Source organism: Pisolithus orientalis (assembly GCF_024613125.1).
Source record: "Pisolithus orientalis strain OTSU chromosome Unknown F5J12scaffold_36, whole genome shotgun sequence".
NCBI classification, from domain to species: Eukaryota; Fungi; Basidiomycota; class Agaricomycetes; order Boletales; family Pisolithaceae; genus Pisolithus; species Pisolithus orientalis.
Window position 1 is genome coordinate 295,882 of NW_026260817.1, and position 25,830 is coordinate 321,711.

Sequence of the window (25,830 nt, forward strand, 5' to 3'; positions counted from 1 at the left end):
GCTTCATATGATGGTTGGCTGGACAATGTGGGGGATGAGTTGCCCACATCAGATGGAACCCTGGCAGGACTGCAGGACAAATTGCCACTTCCATCCACTCTTGGCATTGATGCATGTTGAGCTTGAGGGCTTCAAAATCTTGCAGAAATGGAGCTGAAGCTTTGCACAGGTCAAGCTAATGATGTGCTACATGGCCTCTGTCTTACATTGGCAGACAAGGTGGCTGTCTTTTGGGGGGTGGTGCACACAGCTAAGAGCTATTCTGTGAAAACTCAGGCCTGGGATATGATCTGCACTATCAATGTCTCAGTAAAACAACAGGCCACGATTTATAATCAATGCAGAGATGCCATGGTTGTACTTGGCACAGGTGCAGATATCTTAGGGCGTTATCAAGGGCTTCATAAAGAAGACCTGGCTGTGCAGACAGCAGCCTTCTCCCAAAATGCACAGGAGCACTGCAGAACCCATCTTCCATGGTTTTAGTTGATCAACATCCCATGGGACACAGAATCAAAGAGTTGGATGTCTGAATGTATGTTGACCTTACTGTTCAACAGTGCTTTAAGGTTGATGAACTTTCTTCAATTAGTTTATTGCATTCATTGGCTCTGAGCAAAATCCATCAAAGATTGTTGGGAAGAAGAGGAAGAGCTTGTAATATCAGAATTTTAATGGGCTATAAGTTTCTTCAGATTTCGAGCAAAAGAATGGCATAAGATACAGATGGGAAGCAGTGCTATTGGAGCTCCTGGGGTGCAGTGTTATGCAGTGAGGCAGAGGATGATGTATTCAAGGTTGGCCAAGCATGCCGAATGCAAATGGCAGGCCATGAATGTGACTGATATTCAGTTTGTTCTGGAGAAAGATTTGTAGTTAAATGTTAGCTTAATGTGAACCTGCAGTTTCCATTCCCTGCCCTTGCATTCTGCCCTGTAGCTGATGGGCAGGTCAGCAGGTACTTCACAGGAGATGTCCAGTGGCAAGCTAGCCCATTCATTCACCTTTTGCATGTTTTATTTCCATTATGGATATGTCTGGTATGACATGAGTATGTATGTTGTTTGTCTTGAAAGGCTCATGTGTCTGCAGGCTGAGATGAACAGCAACAAACCATTGTTAGGAAACAGAATACTCATTTCTCACTACAGAGGTTGAATTGTTCACTAGTGACTGGCTGAATGCCCTTGGTTGTATTTCCATCTGCAGAGAAATATTTATCTGCTCATTTGCAAAGCTTCTGCCTATCGAAATACATTGGCTCCTGCAATAGCAGAATGCAACATTTTCCCTGAATTGAACCTTGTGAATCTCACAGTCTGCTTGTTTGCACATGTCCCACCTGTGGGCATACCTTGGATCCTACATTAGCACAATGAGAATATTGCTTTGCATTTGCATCCAATGACTGATTGCTCTCAGCCTTGCATCTTGCACAGTCCACTCATTTTGAAGGGTTCTGTCTATCAGGATCCATTGAATGCCATGTTAGCAGGTTGAGACAGTCCATATCAACCTTGCATATTGCACAGGCCACTCATTTGGAAGGGTTCCATCTATTGGGATCCATGGAATGCTGTTTTCGCAGGCTGACATCTTTCTTTGCATTGTTATCCTATTATTAGCCATTATCTTGTTTTGTAACTCTCAAGTGAATGCTGTAAATAGCATAGCCCACTCATTCGCCAGGTGTCTGTCTATTTGGATTCATCAGCAGCCATATTAGCAGACTGAGACCATCCCACTATCTCATTTTTTAAGTTTCAAGTTAACTATTCTATGTCAAAAAGCCATGCATTTGCTAAGCTTCCACCTATCGGGATACATTAGCAGTTGTTTTAGTAGAATGAGATTATCCTTCACAATTCTGTTGGCTGTCTAGCCATTATTGTCTTTTTCTCACTCTTAAATAAAGGTTGAATATGTGATGTGGCATGAGTGGTCAATTAAAATGGAAATACAAAATGACATTGTTTGTACCATGGAGGAGTAAAATGATAGATGGCCTTGTTCACCCTGCTGTCCTATCTGCCCTTGTCTCATCTGCCAGAGGTCCTAAGAGATCAATGAGATTGTCACCCAATGCTCGTCCATATACCCAAATATGCAGAGCCTCTAGCTTGTGAGCCATCCTGTCCAGTGTCTGCATGGTTTCATCCTGTTGTATTTGGAAATCATACATTCAATCCTCATAGTATTGGCAGTGGGCCTCAGCATTGTGGAGTCGACATTCCAAATCTTCGATTTGCTCTTTGATTGTGTTGGACATTTGTGACACCTCAGTGATTGGGGCACAGATGGGTGATGGTGTGCTAGGAGTTGTAGCAGTTGTGAGTTGGACAGGTGCTGCTGTTGTCGATGGGTGGGTGTCTGCTTTGAATACAGGGGTTAACTGCAATAATTAGCATAAATGTAGATTGATTAAATGTACCTGCTGCCATAGATCCCTTACCTCCTGCACAATGGATGGGCCAGCCTCAACAATCAAATCTGCTTGTACAGTGGCTGGGATTGGGTGGGAATCCCTGCATTTGAATGCAGGAATACAAATCTCTAAATAAAATTTGAGTCAGTGTAAATACATGAAATTGTGAACATACTGAGTGAAGATCCCTCAGGGATCATCTCTCCCTAGTTGGAGGGCCCAACCCCAGCATTGATGGCTTTGGAAGCCATTGAAACATGTCGCTTTGGGGGGCATTGCTTTGGACTTTGGCATTCTTGGGCCTCCATTGTCAGGGACAGACTTCAAGCTTGCTTTTTTCCCCTGGCTCATGATGGATTCCATTGAGTTGGAGCAGCAATCCCACCTTTGGCATGGCTACATCAAATTTTGCAACTGTCACATAGGAAGCAGGACTGCCTGGGGTTCTTGTAGCATCAGACCTTGCATCTGTGGCATGAGTTGCAGGAATGGGGGTCATGGGAAGGTGTCCTTCTGGCAGCTACAGCAGCACGACCATATAGTCCATCTGACAGTGGATGAGGTTTGCATTTCAATTGGCCTTGAGTGGGAATGTCTTTGTCATCATCAGTTTCTGCTGTTGCCTTCCTAGAGCAGGATCAATGTCTGGATTGATGGGACATCGTTTTCATGGCAGCTTTGCACTTCTGCCTGCCTTGTTCTGGTTCTTCCTCATCATCCTCCTTCTCTGGCACCTCATCTTCACCCTCATTGTCCACCTCCATCCTGTGTGAGCTATCTGCTATCATTTGCTCCACCTCTGCCTTGGTCACTTTCTGTTTTCCTTTGTTGCTCATAGGCATTTTGGTCTCTTGAGCAGGTGGTGTTGGTGTTAGCACAATGCAGGGCATAGGGAGGCCAAACCAGTGGTAGTCATATTGACACTCGACAATGTTGAGCCACTTGTGGTTGGTGATGTCGGTTTTGGAAGGGGATAGGGTGGTCTTCCACTCAGGCCATGGGTGCTCGATCAAGCTGAGGTCTTCATGCCACTTTAAGAACGTGTCAATGCCAATGAGGGTTGTCAGAATCTCATCCATCCTAGTGATGAGGTTGCATACAGCATCCTAAATGCATCAGTTAGTGAAAAAAATGTGATGATGCTATGATGCACTAGTTCATCATTTATTGCCTTGATGGCACCTCTCCACTTCGCAATCTTGTCCACCTTTCCCAGCTTGCTGCTTTCCACGATATCCTTGAAGTAAATTTGAAGGATGCAATTTGCCGCAGCATCGGGCTCAGGCAGTTTCTTGAAGAGCTTGCAAGACAATGACAACTACATGTTTCTGATGATGACATGATGGAGTAGTTTGATGGTGAGAGTGGTGATGGTGATTGGAGAGTGGAAGAGTCAGAGGTTAAAGACAGATGATGAGATACACAGATGTCACATTTTTTATCCTGCCTATGAATGATTCCCACAGCATGATGGCAATACCAGTACAAGTCAATAATCCTGAATGCATATATGAAGCAGAAGCTCAGATAAAAATATGATGCATTGTTCTGGAATAGCATTGCTGTTTGTTTTGCATGTTTCCTGTCTGCTCCAATGGTGGAGCCTGGCTCACAGCTACATAGACCAGTGCCTGAGATTCCAACTAAATAGGCAAATCATCCAATGTGAAACACAATTTATAGTGGGAAATTCAGATACTCTATAGTGTGAGAGGTTCCACTTTCTTCATTTCTTGTCTTCCTGGGCCCATCTTATATTGTGACAGGGGGATAACCCAATTATGGATAGGCCCATTCATTTGTGGTGAGCTATCTATGATATGATGGATTGGCCTGTCTTATACAGTGCCAAGGGTTTGTAATCCTGCAATGGATGGATCGGTCCTTCTTATGTTGTAACACTGGTTTTTGTTTTCCCTTATCTGCTGCCTGAGAATACCATGGATGGGCCCATCCTTATGTAGATCCCTTTGATCTCCCTTTCTGCTGCCTGAGAATGCCTTACATGGACCATCCTTATGTAGATAGCTTGGATCTCCCTTTCTGCTGCCTAAGAATACCATACACAAACTCATCCTTATGTTGTGACAGGGGTGCATCTTGCTAGATGGGCCTGTCCATTTGTTGTGATGATATACATGATACTACTGAAGGGCCTGTCCTTATGTTGTGACACTATTAGATGATATTACTGATGGGCCCATCCATATGTTGTGACAATAGAAATAATACTACTGAAGGGCCTGTCCATATGTTGTGATGCTATGCATGAGATTACTGATGGGCCTGTCTTTATGTTGTGACAATATCAATAATATTACTGAAGGGCCTGTCCATATGTTGTGACTCTATTAAATGATATTAGTGATGGGCCCATCTTTATGTTTTGACAGGGTACATCTTGCTGGGGCCAGGCCCACCCATATGTTGTGATGCTATGCAAGAGATTACTGACAGGCTCATCTCTATGTTGTGACAATATAAATAATATTACTGAAGGGCCGGTCCATATGTTGTGACTCTATTAAATGATATTAGTGATGGGCCTGTCTTTATGTTTTGACAGGGTACATCTTACTGGGGCCAGGCCCACCCATATGTTGTGACAATATAAATAATGCTACTGAAGGGCCTGTCCATATTTTGTGACTCTATTAAATGATATTAGTGACAGGCCTGTCTTTATGTTTCGACAGGGCGCATCTTGCTGGGGCCAGGCCTGCCCATATGTTGTGACGATATAAATAATACTACTGAAGGGCCCACCCATATGTTGTGATGCTATACATGAGATTACTGATGGGCCTGTCTTTATGTCTCATCAGAGGTACATCTTACTGTGGACAGGCCCCTCCATATGTTGCATAATACTACTGATGGGCCCAACCTTATGTTGTGACTCTATTAAATGATACTAGTGATGGGCCTGTCTTTATGTTTCAACAGCAGTACATCTTACTGTCAACAGGCCCATCTTTATGTTGCGACAGGGGTATGGCTTATTATGAATGGGCCTGTCTAGATGTTGTGACACCATAAATGATATTACTCCCAGGCCTGTCCATATGTTGCCAACTTTGTATTCTAATCATAGATGGGCCTGTCCTTATGTTGTGACCCTCTCCATGTTATGATAGGCAGGCCTGCCTTGATGTTGCAACAGGGGGGTAACCTACCAGGATGGGCCCATCCATGTCTTACAGCAACTCAGTATACTTAATTGGTCACAGGCCTGTCTAAATGTTTCAACATCCTTGCCCACCACAGGCCCTCCCATATGTTGTGGTAATGCACTTACAGGCCTGTACATATGTTGCTCTCACTTTAGTCCCTCAGGCCTGTCCATGTGTACTGGCTAATCTATTTAGGTGAGCCCATCTTGGGGTCCATATGAGCATTGGTGTTTTGGCACACAGGCTGCCCATGTGTTGTGACTAAATGTGACTACACTATGTGCACAATCACAACTGACATTTGTCTTGGGAAAGCATACTGTGTGAGGGTTTTCATCTTTGATGTACTGAGGCATTGGATATACCACATTTATAGGCTACTTGTACTTGGCATTGTAAGCACTTAGCAAACCAGAGGGAACATGTGGAAAGTATCATGCACAATGAAGGAGTTTAAGTGAGTGGGAAGCTGCAAGTCTGTTAGTGGCCTGACAGAGGTGGGCATGTGGGTGTACAACACATCAATCTTGGCTGCAGAGGTCAATGAACCTTGCTCCACCATGGGCATTACACTTCGAGAGGCGACAGACAGGCCCTTTAGTCAAGACCATCATTAGTGTGGTTGGAAGGAAATCGCATCCACGACCCAGTGAGGAGAAAAGTAAGAATTGAGAGTCTGTACAGTATGTTCACATATTCTTGCTACACAGTTGCTTGCCAGCTTTGGTATTTTACTTTGTTTGTGATCCTGGCAAGCCACCACTCTGCCATGCTGTGGAGTTTGTATTTTGAACCGCTCTGATGATGATGGATAGTGAACCCCTGGAACCCCTCCTACCAATTATTGCAGCACTAGCGACACTCGTTGGTGAGTATTGCCTCAAGCTAGTGACTGAAGGTATGCCCTCCGATAAGGATCGAGCCAACTGGACTGAGGAAGAGAAAGAGGCCCTTGTCACTTTTCTTGTCAATGAGAAAATCGCTGGCAAGATGGGTGATGGGTCATTCAAGTCTGCCACTTGGAGTGCAGCTGCTGCCCACATAAACAAGAAATTCCCAAAACAAAAAGGTGTGATGAAGACCTCTGATATGTGCAGAGGGAAGCTCAGTAATGTGAGTATCCTGTTCCCTCCCCAGCACCTGTGTAGCCTCATCAATCATTATTGGTACAGCTCAAATCCATACTGAGGGATATCAACTTATGGCGAGGTCGTTTTGGAAAGCATCGGGATAATGAAAATGGGGCGAATATTATCTCTGGGAGTGAGGAAAGTGACTTCAAGGAGTGGTTAGCAGTATGTGTCCATCATCTTGGGTCCATTGCTTGACATCGATAACATCCATCGACAGGGCCAACCCAGGAATGCTATGCGCCAGTTTAAAAATGTCAGTTGGCCCCTGCTTTCAGTGATGGAGTCGCTGTTTCCAAATGACCAAGCCTGTGGTATGTGCGCCTACCATCCTACAACTTCTGTGGCATTTGTATCCAGCACCAGTGGTCCTGGCCTCTCCATAAACCCGTCTAGCCATACCTCCAGTGATCCGGTGATGATCCCATCCACGTCCTCCACTGCTTTACAGTTCGTTACTCCTCAGGTTGGAAGCTCCACCAGCATCATTGAAGATGATGCAATCGATCAAATGTCTGTCGACAAGGTAGCTCCTGCTAACAGAATGAATGTGCAGTCCCAGCTATTTTCAATGCAATTTAATCCACCCATGCCAACTCTCACTTCCCCTATGACATTACTTAGCTCATATCCCCCCTCAACTACCAGCTCTATGCCATCAAGTAGGAAGTGTACACATGCAGACGCCAACCCTGCTTCACCCTCTGTTGAAATTCCATCAGTGCAAGCTGCGCTCCAGTCACTCTCTATCAAGGACAATGCAGAACGCTCTTCAAAGAAGTCAAAGAAGAGCAAAGAAAGGGCTTCTGAGGATCATTGCAGATATCCTGAAGGATAAAAAGGTGGCCAGTATCAGTCCTCCCACTTTACTTGTCGGTGTACAGGGTTCCCTTTCATACCTTGGGTCTGTTATCAGTTCGTCATCTGCAGTTTCCACACAGCAAAGGTGTACTGAGCATATGCATGCCGCTGTGGAGATGCTCACACAGCAAGATGATGACCTTCCCCTGTTAGCTAACACAGCCCTGATGGAAGCATTCCATATGGATGGGGGGGCGATCGATTTATACCTCATGTTGGATGATAAAACCCTTCGTAGAAACTGGATTCAGACTTGTCTTCATAACCAGAAACTCATTCCAGATGACCTTGTGTTGTAGTACCTCCATCATGTTTGTATCCCTGCTTGCAATTTATCTGACCCAGTGTTTTGTTATGCAAAGAATGATCCAGAGATATTCATTTAGAAAGTGAGAAAAGTGTACATAAAACAATCTCTATGATCAAGTTTGTCCTCACTTCCACAGATACTCCTGGTAGTCATGCCACATTGCCTCAGCAATAGAATCACACAACACCCTGGCTGATAATTCTTGAGGGACATTGTCTCCCTCATCATCCCCTGATAGTGCGCTTTCTTCTTGCTCAATGTCGCCAATTTCCCCAGTACCCCCATCACCTCCGCTATCCCCCTCCAGCATTTCTCCATCAGCATCTGGATCCCGTTCGTGCGACATAATTAAATTGTGGATAACACATAGGGTGACAGGAATGAGCGCCTGGATCTCGATAGGATATTCTGGAGGGAGAAGAAGAATTTGGAAACGACACTTGATGACACCAAAGATTCATTCAACAACATTCTGTGCAGATGAGTGATGCAAATTGAAAAGCTCTTCTTTGTTTGCAGGCCTGTAAAAGAGGAAGTAAATGGATATCAATCACACAGTAAATGCATACCTTAATGATGCTTGTCACCACTCTGCCAGGTGATAGCATGTGCGGCGGTAAGGTACAAGGACTCCTTCTGACAATGGGAAACCAGTGTCACCAAGGAGATACTTTCCTTGGGGAATATCAAGGCTTGATGCACACGCTTCCTGGAAAATTCGTGCATCTGTAGCCAAACCCTCCCAGCCAGTCAATACATAAGTGAAATTCATGCCAAAATCACAGGCGAACATGCAATTCTGGGACATGGTGCCCTTTCAGTTGCAGTATGCAGTGCAGTCATGAAGTGGCAGGGAAGCAGGAATATGACTGCCATCGATGGCACCGATTGCATCCTTGAAGTACAGCCAGAACCTATGACTCTGCATGATTTTTGGGTGGACAGTAGTAGTTGAAGAAGCGAATGGGAGTGATACATGCTTTGAATAGAAGGGTTCAGAAGCAAAGATTGTAACCATTTTGTGGAAGTATCTAAGTACAGATGCTGTTAGAAATGGGTGCAGAAAAGCGAATCAAAACATACCTCGAGATTGTATCATTGGATCTCTGAAAACATTCTCCAACATGTCTGATTGGTAGGCCAGTGACAGATGTATACAAAAAAATTGCGAGCTGTTCTTCAAGAGAGGTGTGCTTCAAGGCTTGGTAGCCATGGTTGTGGAGTTCAAGAGTAATTTCTTTGAATGTGTGTATGCTCATACCTAACTTGCAACATATATGGTCTGGGTGACCAAGGATCAGTTCAACCAACCAAGCCTCTCCAGAAAGCGCAGATGTGTGGTATGGCCATATATTCCTAGGGATCTCTCCAGAGAGGAGATCAACCATTAGTTTGGTAAGAATCTGGACAATGACAAGGACCTTCTCTTGTATGAGCTCTCACGATTGATGTGCTTCTTCATCATCCATGGCTGTGCGCCAAGCATTGATCAGCAATATGAGCACAATATGAGCATCGCAGCTGGCAGTCAACTTTCAATTTCCGACCATTCTTACTAATCACCCAATATATCTCTGTAGAATTGTCAAAGAGTGTAGTGAGACTATGCAAGCATACCGTATGGACTCTTAATTGGAGGGCATATCTTCAGTCACTAGCTCGAGGCAAGACTCACCGACGAGCATCACTAGTGCTGCAATAATTGGTAGGAGGGGTTCCAGGGGTTCACTATCCATCATCGTCGGTGTAGGAAAAGTCCAAGTAGCTGTATAATATGAGCTAGATGACTTAGATAACAACAATAAAAAAATGAAGGGAATGAATTGCTCGTCCCAAGGGATTCTGGACTGTCAAGACTAGAAGGTGAGACCTGGTGCTTTGTAGTGGTAGTGGTTCATGACATGTGTGGCATGGTCTGCGGAATAGTACTGGCGATGCGAGTGGTGCGAGCGGTATACATAGTTCATGCATGGCGGAACGCGAGATGTGCAGTATAGACAAAGTGTAAAGGAAACTCATGGTGACCTTCCGAGTGCCAAAAGGTATCATTCTGTACCTATGTACAGGGCTTTATAGTCTGGACAAACCCGGAACCTAAGTAAGACAGGGTACAGTAAGGGAAAGCTGCACGACAGCGCATACACAGAAGACAGGCCAAAACAGAGGCCGAGGGTATACTACAAGCACTAAAGGAATAGAGACCATGATAAGAGAAAGAGTCCGAGGAAAAACAACAACCGGAGCACAGTGGCCATGGGTATAGCATCGCATGAGAGGGAGCAAGGGTGTGGGAAGGTAGCGCATGAACAACAGTGAATGTGAGAGGGGAGCAGATGTAACAGTAGTCATGGAATGGTTAATGATAGGGCTTACACATCCAGGGAATGCAGATTCCTCACACCTGTGGGGGACTTAGATGCTGACCATCCCTGGTCAGCCACATGGTGCAGAGGACATAAATAGCTTGCTGCGTGGTGATGGCAACAGTGTGGTACCGAGGGTTCAAGAACACTGGTGAGTTCTGCATAGAAGCAAAGGAAGCATAGAGTCAAGGGACACGAGAACACTGTTGAATGCTGCATATAGGCGTCTGGACCGATGACATAAGCGCCTCATGGCCACTAAGTATATAATTGTTAGTGCGTGGCTCAAACCTTCACATTGATTTGATTCTTTCCCCCTTTATCATCAATCCCCCCATCGCTCTAACCATGTCAGCTAACTGTGCCCCTTGTCTCTCCCAACTCATATGCGCAGCCACCCCTGACCTGGTCGAAGCGGAGAAGGCCAACCTGCAACAGCAAATCACAGCTGCATCGGCTATTCTTGTGGCTGAAGCAAGGTGTTTCCCTGAGGATCGTGAAGGAATGCAAGAGGAGAAGACAATGTGGCTGCGATGCTGGGAGGAGAAGACAGTGAGATGAATGTGTGTCAGCAGTACGGTAGCATGGAGGCTGATTGCATTTGTTTCTAGGCTATGCTTATGCCGTTGGTCAAGCGTGGGAAGGAGCTCGGTGTCACAGTAAGGGTGGACGCAGCAGAAGTGCCTATACTGGCCGAAGCAGACAATGTCTACGAGCGGTGGACAGTGGAGGAGGCTGAAGTGCATGCAAGGGCCGAGCAGGATGTCCAGATGGGGGATGAGAATGTGCAGGAGACTGGAGGGCTGGGTGCAAGCATCGCAGTGCCTGTGGCAACAGAGAAGATGTTGCACGTAGAGGTGGTGTCCCATCCGGTGTGGAAGGTAAGTGCGCAGATGGAAGGTTGTGGTAATGATTGACACTGGAGTCCAAAGCGATCACAGCAGACTGTTGCAGAGAGCAAAGATGAGGACGAGCCCAAGATTGTCATTCCTCCTGGCTCAATCCTCCACAAGGTCCCATGCACACAGTGCACAGTGAAGAAGACAGCCTGCATCAGACCCATTGGGCAGACATGCGATGGCTGTGCATGAATGAAGCAGGGGTGCGAGAAGTCGACAAAGGCCACAGGAAAGAAGGTGCAGGCAGGTGCATCGGTCAGTAAATAATGACCCCACCTCAGGAGGTGCAAAGTTAACAGCTAGCAGCACAGGCCTCGAAGACTGCGAAGGCAAGCTTGTCCAAGAGAGTCATAGATGACGATGATGATGATGATGAAGTCAAGGTGGTCAAAAGCCACACACGTGCGAAGGGGAAAGCACCAGTGCATAGCCAGCTCGATGCCAAGGTCATGGCCGACCTGTCGCAGTTGCTGAGGCTGCTTCGTGCTGAGGCCATGGAGTCACAGGCCACATACCTTCGCCTGCAGGTGCGCATCAATCAACTTGCCGAAGCTCTGGAGAAGATTGGGGTGGAATAAGAATGTTTATAGTTAGTTCAGATTTATTGTACCATCCCATCTGCATGTCAGCGCATACTGCGCTAAATATACCGCTTTGGTTGCTTCTGTGCGAAGTTGCGAACAACTGGACATGCTTGAAGATGAGCTGCAGGGAAGTGCGGCCATGGTGAGATATGGTGCGCGGGGTACTGCCTGACTTGTCTTCTTCATGCGACTTTTGACTTCTCTCAGCAGTATGTCCTCATGAAACAATCTTGATGGTAGGATGTGATGGATTCTTGAAGAGGAAGCGAAGGGACTGTTTATTGGGTAGCTGGGACAGTCTTTGTGTATCAATTGTAAGGAGACGGAAGGAGAATTGAAAGAAAAATAAATCAAGGGGCACACGCTGACTGTGCGATCAAAGAGGAAATGCATGGGGTGGCTGCAAGTATATGCAGTATAGAGCAGCTGAAGACGGTATCAGCGAGACTAGTAAGAGAGATAGGAGAGACGTTGTTTTGGCTATATACTTATTCAGTGTTTTGTTATTTTTCTGGACAGTTTTGGACTTTTTGTAAGCAGTTTTTATGTTTTTTGAGTGGGGACTAGCTATCAGTAGAATCACCGGACGAAACCCGGGTGGAATAGAGGTCTCTGGACGAAACCTGGGGTAAAACAGATAAAAGGAAACAAACTATGTCTGATATTGGGTGGATCAAGTGGTATGCTGGTCACCCCTGCAGGGGACTTTGAACGCTGACTGTCCCCAGCCAGCATGGGAGAAGGAATGAGTGTAGTAGAAGAAGCTGCAGGGAGGCAGGTGAGGCCATGGAAAGAGGTATGGGTATTGTGGGAGAAGAGGGTACAGGGGAATAGCGTGATGGACAAACTGTGGATACTGGAAGGGACAGATAGTCAGCTGTTCATGGAAAAAGCCTCCACATCATCATCAGTGGGGTCATCCTCAGCTTCCTCAAGCAGGCAGTCTAGCTCCTCATCATCCAACCCAGTAATGCAAGTCACGGTTGTGCGGGTCTGGGACTGCAGGTGGTAGGGAAGTAAGCAGAATGCAGCAAAGCGGAGTTTGGAGATGGAGCCATCCAGCTCAGCCAGCAGGTATGAACCCCCAGTGGTCCAACAAAGGACGACCATGGGACCAGTGTACCATGGCTTCGTCTTCCAGTTCAGCTCTTTCTCTATGTGGGAGTTGCGAACGAGCACGAGGGCACCGGGAGCGAAGTTATGGTCTTTAATGCGATGCTGAAAGGCAGTTTCGAACTGCTGGATAGACTGGAAGCGTGTGTGGAGGACGTTGCTGCAGACCTGGTCTAAGTCATCCTGACGCTTCTGTAACTGGTGCGCTCGCCAAGCTATCAGTTCTGTGGTAGTCAGTGGTGTCGCATCATCGCAGGACAGGGGTAAAAGGAAAGTAGCCTCGGCAAGGTCGAATGGGAACAGTGGTTCGACACCATGTACCATGAAATAAGGGGATAGACCCATGGATTTCAAAGTGGTGACCCACTTGGCCCAGAAGATGGAATGCGCAACGGTGTGCCAGTGGTGATCATCGTTCTCACAGCTCTTCATGATAGCCTCGTGAACATCATAGTGGCAATGCTCTACAATGCCATTAGCCTGAGAGTTGTAAGGAGAGATACAGATGTGGCGGATATGATATTGCATGGCTAGGGCATCTAAGGCTTGGACAAATGCAGGACCATTGTCAGTGACAATCTCAGTGAGTGGACCCCAGCAGCATAGGACATCCTCGAAGATGAAGGACGCAAGCACAGTACTATTTTCTGCATGCAACATACACCATTCAGGATAAGAGGTGAGCATGCAATGAGCCTGTACTATGTAGCAGTAGCCGCCGGCTTTGGGCATCAGCATCATGTCAATGTGAGCTTTATGAAACAGGCCCCCTATCATGGGTACAGTGGGGGGGATATGAAGCTTCTGTGTCTGGTGGATCTGGCATTCATGACAAGTGCAGACATACCACTTCACATCCTTGACAAGAAGAGGCCACCAGAAGCAAAGGAGAAGGCATGTGTGGACCGTGAAGACACCCTTGTGTCTGAGGTCGTCATGCACTTCTTTGATGAGACAATACTGCTTGGATTCATCGATGACTAGCTGGTGCCATCCATGCGGTTCTCTACACCATAGATTTCCATCTAGGAGGAAGAAGCAGCTAGCCGAGTTGAAGAAAGATGAGTACTGCGCATCAGTAAGGTCAGGTGGTCACTCACGGGTCATGAGGAATGCGTGGATCATTTCTATCTTCGCTTCGTGTGCCCGAGCCTTTGTGGATCGTGGAATGGCAGGGTCGTCAGGGGTATCGGAAGGGTTATTAGCATTAGCAGTCGTAGAGAATGCAAAATAGAAGGATGCAGGTGGTGGGAGGCTCGCCCGATGGTAAGTGGGTGGCAGTAGGGAATGGTGATCTTCATTGGAAAGTGACATAGGAGTTGGGCAGTTGTTGACAACCTGTGTAGAGAAAGAGTAAAAATGGTCTAGCCAATCCTCATGGTCATCATCCTTGGGCGGGTCAAGCTCTGACTGTGGATGGCAGGATAAGCCATCAGGGCCGGCATGCCTGTCTGCAGGAATGTGGATGAGTTTGAACAAGAAAAGGAGGACACCAGCGATCCAGTGATTGATCGTCGTGTTAGGCTGCAGATCTGGGTTATTTATCATGCCCTTAATATACTTCACATCTACCTCCACAGTGAAGTTAGTGAGACCGAAGATGTATACACGTACTGTGTGCAATGCATGGAAGAGACTGTACAACTCAAGCTTGGCCTGGGAGTAACAGCTTTCCACTTTGTTGAGGGTGATGGATCCAAAGCAACTTGGGTACCATCTGCCATCTTTGCCGAGCTGGTAGAGGATGTAGCCAACTGCGATGACTGATGTGTCTACTGTGGGGGACTTTACAATTTCATCCTTGAGTCATTGCATGGCAGCACGTTGCAGCTTGTCCCATGTGAATGGTACATCTTTCTGCATGAGTGTGACTAGTGGCCACATGATCTTGGCGAAGTCTTTGATGAAGATGCATAGCACACTGCAGACACCGAGGAAACTGTGAACCTGAGTCAGGTTGTGGCACTCGGGCCAGTCGCAGATCTTCTGCACTTTGCTTTCTTCAGGAATGCGACCTTCAAAGGTGCACTTGTGGCCAACAATCACTGTGGACGGAGCGGCTAGTATGAACTTTTTTGCTGAGATGGTGGCTCCGACATTCTGCAAATGCTGAAGGATATGGTTAACGACTATACAGTGGTTCCAGATAAATTTCCAAATCCCAGGATTCTCCAGGATAGTCTCATAGGACCTGTCTGCATGCTGATAGCAGGTGGTCTCGGATTTTACAGGGATGTCATCTATGAAGGGCAAGGTATGATGTGGGATCTCATCCTGGAGAACAAATGCAGTATCTCCCTGGTATACCTGGACTGCGTTCACATGACCTTGTGGCAGGGTAGTAAGCCAGTGCAGCCTGAGCGGGGTACCAAAAGTGGTGAGGTCGCAGGAATCCACATGAAGTGTGCGCTGGTCATACCCGGAGTAGAGGTCCATCATCACATATACCGCATACCCAGCAAAGGATTCTGCAAGATGTTCTACAAAGGGCGGAATGGACGTGTCGCAGATGGTCACTGCATTCAGGGGCTGTAAGTCATGCACAAGGCGAAGAGACTCTCTGTCTTTCTTTACTACGCAGAACCAGTGGGAGCGGTAAGCTGCTGTAGAAGGTTCATACATGCTGGACTTGATGTGATCTTTAATCATGTCTATGACTTGGGCATGTATCGCATTCGGGATAGGGATATTGCATTGGACCCAAGGCATGTGCAGAATCATAGGAATCTTTACTGGCAGAAAATAGTGTTTGTCTAGGTGTCCGTGCTCTGTAATGTCCCAAGCGAATGTGAGCTCATGGACCGAAACGAGCCAAGTTACGAGTTTAAGTTCTTCTGGCCAAAGCCAATCTGCAGGATTGAGGTCAAGTTCCGCAGCCCATTCAGCAGTGAAGCGGATGCCCAGAGCGAAGTCTGGTGGATGGGTTGGAAGTGGTTGGAGACCAGCGAGTGGGTTGTCAGGCAGGCTGCGCACGATGCAGTATTCTTCTGCCATTGGGGCAGGTACCATCCAAACCTTCTTGGCAACTGGCTTGTAAACAAGAGTGCGAACCGCAGGGTCTAGTTGATAAATGCTGCCGAATGCAGCTATAGCAGAGGGGTTTAGTATTGTCTGAGTGGAAGAGAGGAAAGCGAAAGCAGGCAAGGGTATTCCAGTGGGTATGTTCCATGGTATGATTGCCATGGGCGAAGGGAAGTTTGTAGAAGTGAAGGCTAGTGACGATACTGTAGGACTGAGGAACAGATAACAGCGGCTAAATAGGAAACAGGACGTTTTAGTAGGCTCTCCCTGACTGCTTGGTGGATCATTGATATTCAAAAACCCCATTCAACTATACTCTGGTGACTATGGCAGTGCTTGCTGCATTTGCAGCATGGACAGCCCTCACGCCACAGGCACATGGGCACAGTGTACTCACAGCTGTTGTTCGGGTCTCAGAGAGTGATCCGCTGTCCACTGTCAGGATAATCATTTGTTACCACACTCATAAGGCAAATGAACGGATGTCCGAGGAGCATGTTGAAGTTGGCACGTTCGATTACTTGAACCTGTAGCATGACTGGCCCGGCACCAAAGTCGAGTTTCAGGTTCTCTAGTACACCTACAGTAGTGTCTTTAGACATGTTAGCAGACATCATAGTCATGAGATGATTGCAGCGCAATGGAAGCCCGATCTTTTCCCAAATGTGCCTGGGCATGGTGACAATTTCTGAACCAGAATCTAGTATGCAGTTGATTGTGACATTGGTCCTGGGGACCTTGGCTTCGATGCAGCAGAGCAGCAGAGTGTGGTGAGCTACGATGGGGCCATCATCACCGTGGATAACACGGTCTCCATATTCGTGCACGGTTCTTTGAGGATCACGGCTGGTCAGTTCATTCACTTGTACTCCTTCTTCATTGTTGCTACGAACTACCTCAATCTCATTTGTGGTGATGCATTTCACCATGGTGATGTCTCTGAACTGTTTGCAAAACTCTGGGGCTACTGCAAATAATTCTTTGACTGGCATGGCAACACTGGTTTCAAGTATGTGCTCCATGATACACTTGGGCATGGCTTTATCTTCAAGTGGGAACAAGTAATGATACTGGTTTTGATTGCGAGCTGCTGGGTACGGTGTCTACGACGGAACAACTGCCACAGGAACGGGATCCTTACACACAGGCATTGGAGCTGGACTAGTTGGAGGAACATATGGTTTCGTAGTGGTGGACGTTGCTGCAGGTGTAGAGGGATTGGATGCCTGGCAAGCAGCACACGAACTTTGAATGCCAGGGGAAATGATTTCCTCTTCTACAGTGGCTGCACATGGGTCAACTCGTGGAGGGTTGGCAGGATGTGGGTCGAGCTGTGATTTCAACTCCATCGAAGCGGGCTTTCTTTCCATGGGGAATGACTGCTCCCTTGTTACCTTTATCCACTTGGTAGGTAGCCCAAGCTTGAGCGACATATGCTTGGAAGTCAGGGTTGGCTAAGTCTGCGACAGGTTCATTGGCATCTTGGACGGTGTTTAAGAAGGCAGAAGGCAGGATTTCCAACTGCATGTCAATTTCGGGATGAGCAACGCAGAAGAGGTTAGCGGTGCCTTGCACGGAGCAGCAGGAGTCGCAGCATGTGCACTGGCCTGGTCTCTGTCAGCCATGATGTGGTCAACAGCCTCTCTCAGTGAGTTACATTCAGGGAAATGTGGGATTCAGCTCCTGTCCACCAGATAGAGATGGTTGTCTGTACCTCTCGTGATCTTACTGGCACAGATATAAACTTCAATGAGTGCGCACATCCTTGTCCAGTGGTTGGGGTCTGCACAGAAGCTGCAGCCAGGTCTGCATTGCTGTGGTGGAGGCTGCGTCTGGAAGTTGTATTCCTGTTTAATGACAGTACCAGCAGGTGGCACCTGTGGCATGTAAGCTGACAAGGGAGGTGCAGCTGGCGAGGCTGTGGTACCCATCGTTAGTACCCTGCTATGAAGAGCAGATCCTGTCAGAAGGAACTTGGTGGCTTTGATGACTTCTGGGAGCAGGTATGGATCATCAGGGTGGAGGTCGGTGCGGACTATAGAGAGTCGATGACAAATATGATCTGCAATGGCCCTCAGGAAGCCATTCAGGAACATGGAATCCCGTTCTGTCTCTGCAAGCCTTTTAGTTTTAATGAGCAGGGCAGAAATCTTAGCAAATTTCCGCTGGTATTCTCCAAGGTCATCCTGGTTCCACATAGGCTTGGACTGATATTCTTTGACGAGGTACTGCAAGTCTGCACAGCAGTAGCAGTCATCACCCTCGCAGCCAGGGTACAAACCCTTAACAGCTACTATGAAGGCATCCCAGTTGTTGGCTGTGGGAGCGGCTTCTGGGAGCATTTGCCAGACCTTGGCTTCTTCGAGGTCAGCATAGCAGATTGCAGCTCTGATCTTGCCATGGTCATCAAGAGCAGCAAGAGTACCGAGGAAGTCGATGTCTTCAAGGTAGTGTGGAAGCTGTGTGGGAGAATCTCCACTAAATTTAGGTGAGTTTTGTGTTCTGCAGAGCAGCATCTGAAACTGAGGATTAGCCATTGGTGGGTTAACCTGTGGTGGCAGTGCCAGATTGGTAATGGATGGAATGGGTATTGGTTGCGGGTGCGAAGCAGTTGGTATAGTGCATGAGCGAGCTGGCAGAAGCATTGGCAGGTTACTAATTGGCTGATGGGTGGTCTGCAACCAGGTGAGTGGTCGCAGCAGTGTGGCAGATGGAACTGAGAGTCTGGGTATAGATTCAGAGGCGTCAAAGAGATGGGAAAAAGAGGGTGTCAGTGATGGTGAATCAGATGATGTGATGGGTGTTAAAGGTGATGGCGGGGTTTCAGGCCTTCGGGGAGTTGAGTGGATAAAGCCACTGGGAAAATCAGGGGCAGTGAGATCTAGGCGATCCGACATGGCGGATATCTGATCTGCCGAGATATCAGGAGGAGTGATCACAGGTAGTACCCACAGAATGTCAGCAGGCAATTGCATGTGATCCAGCATTATGGGTGAAACAGGGCGGAAAATGTAAGAGTCTTCTGACAGGTTGAGATTGCGAAAGTGCAGGCATAAATTTTCTAGTTCGGTGCATTCGGTGGTGTGCCTGAGCGACCTTCTGGAAGCAACAGCAGAATCCCTCGTGGTGGGCTCCAGTTGTAGGAAAAGTCCAAGTAGCTGTATAATACAAGCTAGATGGCTTAGATAACAACAATAAAAAAATGAAGGGAACGAATTGCTCATCCCAAGGGATTCTGGACTGTCGAGACTAGAAGGTGAGACCTGGTGCTTTGTAGCAGTAGTGGTTTGTGACATGTGTGGCATGGTCCACGGAATAGTACTGGCGATGCGAGCAGTGTGAGCAGTATACATAGTTCGTGCACAGTGGAATGCAAGACGTGCAGTATAGACAAAGTGTAAAGGAAACTCGTGGTGACCTTCCGAGTGCCAAAAGGTATCATTCTGTACCTAAGTACAGGGCTTTATAGTCCGGACAAACCTGGAACCTAAGTAAGACAGGGTACAGTAAGGGAAAGCTGCACGACAGTGCGTACACAGAAGACAGGCCAAAACAGAGGCTGAGGGTATACTACAAGCACTAAAGGAATAGAGACCATGATAAGAGAAAGAGTCCAAGGAAAAACAACAACCAGAGCACAGTGGCCATGGGTATAGCATCGCACGAGAGGGAGCGAGGGCATGGGAAGGTAGCACATGAACAATGGTGAATGCAAGAGGGGAGCAGATGTAACAGTAGTCACGGAATGATTAATGTTAGGGGCTTACACGTCCAGGGAATGTGGATTCCTCACACCAGAGCAGTTCAAAATACAAACTCTGCAGCATGGCAGAGCAGTGGCTTGCCAGGATCACAAACAAAGTAAAATACCAAAGCCAGCAAGCAACTGTGTAGCGAGACTATGCAAACATACCGTACGGACTCTGAGGTTCTTATTCCTCACGACGAGAAATCACAAAGTTACATATCTATTTTCCTGGGTGATCAACATTTCTCTCATGCCAGAATGTTCGAAGCATGAGAGAGCTTTCATATGACTGGAAGAATATCCAAGGAAGCGGGAGACCGACAGAATCGGTTGATAATTCGAGTGACTTGTAGTTTGGTCGAGATGGCATGGGTAGGCCCGAAGATCAGTAGGCCAGGTAGCAGTACTGTTGGACCAGTCTTTGTCCCCAGCGTGTGTGGTCGCTACATGTGAACTTCAGGTGGTCTGTGCTTGCAAACGTTCTTGCCAGGAATATTGATCTCATCAGCTCTAAGGTTTCCCATACTCATGATTTTTTCGAAATATGCAGAGCTGGGGGATCGAAGATCCATGATCACCATCGAACCATTCTTCTTGGTTGTTGATGTACTATTCAGGGCTCCCACAGGTCTGTGCTTGAAGCTGGCTTCTGTGCTCCTTCAAGTGATTCATCACATGTAAACTTTGAATCATCATGGTGATCAAAAGCCTGGGACAGTGGTGCAAACTTTGTGAGGACATGCATGGGTACTCAGATGAAGGTGTAGCTTGTTATAGACGTCCAGTCACCTCGCTCACATTCACTTCTTTGATCAAATCACCCTTCTCGTTCCTGCAGCAAGACAAACATAACCACAAAACACCAGGTACCACGGGTCTGAGACCAGAGAACAATTGGCTCAGACTAGGATGGATGGCCCAGAAGAACTTAGGAAAATACAATGGACACTCAGACAACCGACTACAGCTCAATACAACACCTATTATTACATTTCGCATCAGTACCAAACCCACCTCGTTCACTTCATGCTTGTACAAGCTCAAATTTGAACAGCTGGGTAGGGATTAATAGAGGAGGATATTGCTCGGTGGGCAGATAGGTGAGAGGCTCAAGGAGAATCTGGAGACATGTCAAGATGATCATCCAAAATGCGAGAGATCTGCCACTGGTCGTACCTGCAATGGATTAGTAGGTTGTTCCAGTCCACGCATAGGAGCAGTCCATGCCAAACTGCTCTCAGCCCTCCTCTCGATGCTAGGTATAACCATCAGCCAACCATTTCATTGGTCTCAAACACCGCAAACTTATGTATATGCTCTCTCGTGTTGCCTGAATGTGATAACCCACTCTGTAGTACTGTCATCGTTGAAGGAAACGACGCAGTCATCTAAATCATGACCATGTTCCTATTGACCTTGATGGTGTAGGTGTTGACCTCGTCATCCTTTGTGATGGTAAACTAGGTGACATGCAAAGGTCAGTCAACTCATTGTGGACAGCAGAGGAATGAGAGTAACTTTGGGAGGCAGCATATCTTCATAAAAGATGACAATTGGGTAGGGAGGGAGCATGCCGCCAGCCTGGTCGTCACGAAGGTATTGTTTATATTCCACAGAAGCAATGTGGTACTCACTGGAACTGTTTTGAGTGGGAGTGGAAGACATCTTGTACGTCGTGGATAAGAGTTGAACTTTTTGACTGAGGGAGGACCAACAACTGGTTGCCTTTTTATCCTCCAGGAACTACATACCTGCGAGGATCCTCGGAAGCTCGCATGGGCAGGTCATGCAAGTATTTTCATATGACAATATGACTCTAAAAGAGCGAGCACTGATGAAATGCTCTGTGAGTACTGGTGAAGCAGCTTCCAAGTGTAGAACGGTCGAGTGACCAGAGCTTTCCACATCTACACCCCAAGTTCCAATTGGATTGCGTCAGTATTATGAAAAGGACAAAGTTAGGGCGCCAACTCGGATTGCATAATTGTGGAACCCGGAGATTAGACCAAGGATTAAAATCAATTCTTCCGAGTTGGAATCCTACTAGACGCATGCTCGGCACATTTATCAGTAATTTGCTCTGTTCAGATCTATCAACAGTAGGTACCAGAGTTGACTGAATTCTGCTCATATGAGATTTGGGGGTCCAAACTGCGCCAAATGCATGGGAACATACCACAGCAGTCGCGTTTGCAGCCTCTGAGCCATTTGTGAGAACCCAGAGATAAGTGCGTGTGAACCAAGGTGACATGGATCCATCGGTTGAGCTGGGCCAGGTGTCGCCACGGTGCGGCCACGTGCAGGTGATGTATGCTGGTGTCTCCAACCAGGAAGGTGTAGTCCAGGCTGTCATATTTGCCATTTCAGACTAGAGTGATAGGTCACCATTGCGACTCCAAGGAACGAGGGTAGTGGTAGTCTCATTGCACAGTGGATGGCAAGATGATCAGGATATTGAGCATGGTGCTAGTGAAGATGCTGAATGTAAAGTATTGACAAATGGGTGTAAACGGCAAGATCGAGGTTACCATATGTAGTCCAGTACAAGCCTGTCCATCGACTGCTGCATATGGAATCAATCACTCAACGATGAAACCATATGTTTAATGTCTTCACCAAAGGCCAGTATCTTGGGGACTACCTGCATGCGTGGGGTTCACCTAGGTGGGTGTACTCCACTGGTCGAACGTAGTGAAGATCCGGAGACGAAAGCTCCCCTCGGGTCAAGTGCATGGAACAGCCTACAAGCGCCTGATTAGTTGTTGTGTTGGAAATTCGGTCACCATGTCTCGGGCTCTGCGAATCGCACAAATCTACAATATGAAAAGAAGAAAGTTACGGCGCCAACTCAGATTGCGATTGTGCAAACACAAGGCACGGTTGAAGGCCCCTCCACAGAGACCCTCCTCATTCCCCTGACCAGCTATTCAAATTTGATCTTGTAGAAGTGTGAAGTGAACAAAGGTGGATTGGTACTGGTACAAAATGTAACCATAGGTGTTGTGTATGAGCAATAGTCAGTTGTCTGAATGTGCATCGTGCTTTGCCGACTTTACGAATGTGACGTCTCACAATCACAACTGACATCCATCTTGGGAAAGCATACTGTGCGAGGGTTTTCATCTTTGATGTACCGAGGCATTGGATATACCACATTTATAGGCTACTCGTACTTGGCATCATAAGCACTTAGCAAACCAGACGAAGGTGGTCCCCAATGACTCAAGGCAACTCAGCTCACCTGGTAGAATAGAAGTTAGAGAACCAATTGATGGGGACAAATTTCATCTTACCTCCAACATGGAAAAAACTTTCTCAAGGCAGGCTCTCAACCCTGATGATCAGGGTGGGTCACTGGTTTTTGTCATGAGGATGGGGTGAGGAAGTCAAAGTTGTACAAATGACATATCGCATATCTGGCGGGAGCAGTTACATATAACGCAGATTACATATTACTGGTGTATGTATTGCGTGTATTGGGTGTACGGAGGACATCGATGTTTTTGAGTTTCCCATCTTCCATGGTATCCTTGAACCAACCAAGATCATCAACGATGAGATGCCTAGCCATTGCTGATGTTAGTTCGACACGCTCTTCAGAGCAGAGAGAAGTACCACACCAATTCTTACAGTTAGGACACTGGATGATCACGATGCCGCTAGCATAGGCATGCTTGGTGCACGAATGTGCAGAACGATGGTTACACCTCTTCACCATACAAGTAAAGGTAGTGAGCAGCTGTGGTTCAGGTAGGTCGACATTGGACTGTTTTGAAGTCACAACGAGGAGGCAGTGGAGAGTTTCATGGCGTCTGTATTAGGTTGTTCAGGTCTTGCCTTGGAATCATTTGACCGGAAAAGGGACTGGAAGGTGGGCGACATGAACGAGGTTGCTTGTCGATCGATTGACGCGTCCCCCATGTCGATGAGGACATCGCATTTTATGACAAGGTTACCGAAGACCAGTGCAAGATCGTTTGGGGAAGACTGCAACTAAGACAACTTCGTCGCCGACGATGGCGTGAGTGGTCATGTGGACCATGGGATGGACAATTGGGTTCACGACCATGCGGGCGAGGACGAGGAAGACGAAAGATCACACATGTAAGTGTGCCAATTACACATAATTATTGATCAAGGCATAGTGGGGATTCATCCAGTGGCGAAGTCAAAGGTAACATCCAAGGCTCCACTCCCACCTATCTCGTTGACAAAGTGAAAGATAAATCTTGTGGCCATGGGTGTCGACATGTCTTGCTGTTGGTGGTGTGCAACGTAAGTTTCTGTTATTCCCCAAGGCTTACATGTTTTTTCGATAGCTTCCCCATTTTCCTAGCAACCGGTGGTGACTTCCAGGTGATATACTGCAAGACAAAGTACCGTGATCAACACTGTTCGCAGATTCATCTGTACTGCTTCTCCTCCTTGCCGTTAGGACATACCAGCAGACCGAGGCAAGTTGTGAGTCACTCCTGCACCATCCAATTCGCATCATTGGGTCCCAGAGCGCTGTTGTGGGGTCCATCTCAGATATAGGTACCACCTTTTAGCTTCCACTTGAATTTGCGGAAATGCTTGATTTAACCCCAACATCTCTGTCTGGTCCATATGCCAAATGCACTTCTGAAGCAGCTGAATTGTTTGACGTATAGGTACGCGATCCTGCCATCCCAGCAGTATGTTAATGTCTCTACTTGCACGCTGAAGAAGCACCAAGAAGTATTAAATGACGACTTGCTCCTGTCAGCAAGTCAAGTCGAAATTCGAGAGATTTTTGTCTGGAAGAGGATCGCAAAGTTCACATGCTAATCATCGTAATTAATCATGCTAACATGTGGAGCGCGGATTACCTCCTCACTACTCATCAGCAAGCAGACTGATTTGTCCCCAATTGTCCTCCACCTGCTCCATGGTCTGCAGCACTATCAAGGATCAGATCTCTTATAGCGTCAATGCAGGATTGCCATCCGCCTGGTCCACATTCCTGGCTGGTCAATTGATCGTGCTCCACTCGGAAATTCATTTTCCTAATGCTCTTTACTGTATCCTGCTCCAACTGTTTTCTCGAATGACCCTTTAATTTGTGAGCCTGTTTTTCTAGATATAGCCTCGGCAATCTTGCTGAGGACCAAATTCACCATTGAGATGCTAAAATCAGATACTAGCATCTAGGCTGTAGGAAACGTACAGAGCTGGGGGATCCAACATTTACGACCACCGTGAAATCACTCTTTTCGCTTTTTGTGTGCTTGTCATTTCATGTTTTCGATGTGCTACTCATGGCAAATGTGGGTTTGCGCTTGAAGCAGACTTCCATGCCCACTGAAACGATTCAGCGTGTGTAAATTCTGAACGATCATGGTCAAAGACTCAGGACAGTAGTGAAGAATTGAGTAGGAATGTGTGTGCGCACTCAGACGAAGGACTCTGCATTGTATTCGCAACCTGACATGGATATCCTGTCACTTCGGTCACGTGGTCACGCATATCATCCTCCCGTCACTCCTGCAGTGGGACAAATGAAATCACACAAAGCCATGTACCGCGAGACTCAGACTCTGGACAGAGGGCTCACATGGCAAAGTACAATGCACATTCAGTCAACTGACTATAGTTTGACACAACACCTATTGTTACATTTCGCACCAGTGCCAAATCCACCTTGTCCGCTTCACACTTTTACATGCTCAAATTTGAACAGCTGGGACAGTAAGTTCCCATCCATTGGTTGTGTTCGAGGCATGATGTGGGTATGGGACTGCCAGATTTCGTACCTCCAACAGGCTAGCCATGGTACCAATGATCAGCATGAGGTTGATGGATGCGAACAGAGGAACTAGCACCGAGCGGGGTGCACCAGGGCCGAGGGAGGGCAGACTACTGATCTCCACATCAAAATTACTGCTCGACGGTCTGCAGACTTGGGAATTAGTGTGGGAGAAATCATGGTCAATATCATCCAGAAAGCCCAGGTTGTTATCAAGGATATGGCTGGGTTGATGGCAAGTGTTCTTTTCATGTGACTTTGTGCCAGTGAAATCAAGTTTCTTGTGCAGAATTGAATGGCTCCGCAATACATCCCCACCTAATTTAATTGCCCTCGTGCATCCTACCCAAGTCTGAGCATGTTTCCGAGGACGTGTGAAGATGAATGGTCCTGCACCTCCCCCGAGACTGCTTGTTCAGTTGCTCTACTGAAATCT

General features: G+C 47.0%; 3 protein-coding genes across 3 annotated transcripts; 1 reads left to right on the forward strand and 2 right to left on the reverse strand.

Annotated features, from left to right (window-relative positions):
* Nucleotides 1–10,610: 10,610 nt before the first annotated feature.
* F5J12DRAFT_896130 (uncharacterized protein) lies at nt 10,611–11,739 on the forward strand (the record flags this gene model as incomplete). The annotated part of the gene is made up of 5 exons (XM_051747917.1): nt 10,611–10,814; nt 10,874–11,143; nt 11,195–11,296; nt 11,363–11,416; nt 11,473–11,739. 5 exons carry the CDS (start codon nt 10,611–10,613, stop codon nt 11,737–11,739), a joined length of 897 nt encoding a protein of 298 aa, XP_051596714.1.
* Nucleotides 11,740–21,024: 9,285 nt separating this feature from the next.
* F5J12DRAFT_853304 (uncharacterized protein) lies at nt 21,025–21,878 on the reverse strand (the record flags this gene model as incomplete). The annotated part of the gene is made up of 1 exon (XM_051746599.1): nt 21,025–21,878. The coding sequence occupies one exon, from the start codon at nt 21,876–21,878 to the stop codon at nt 21,444–21,446; it is 435 nt and encodes a 144-aa protein (XP_051596715.1). The 3' UTR covers nt 21,025–21,443.
* A 1,194-nt stretch (nt 21,879–23,072) lies between these two features.
* F5J12DRAFT_725572 (DNL zinc finger-domain-containing protein) lies at nt 23,073–23,375 on the reverse strand (the record flags this gene model as incomplete). The annotated part of the gene is made up of 2 exons (XM_051741646.1): nt 23,073–23,190; nt 23,248–23,375. Coding segments are annotated over 2 exons (246 nt in total), but the record flags the coding sequence as incomplete, so codon positions are not given.
* Between the last annotated feature and the right edge of the window lie 2,455 nt (nt 23,376–25,830).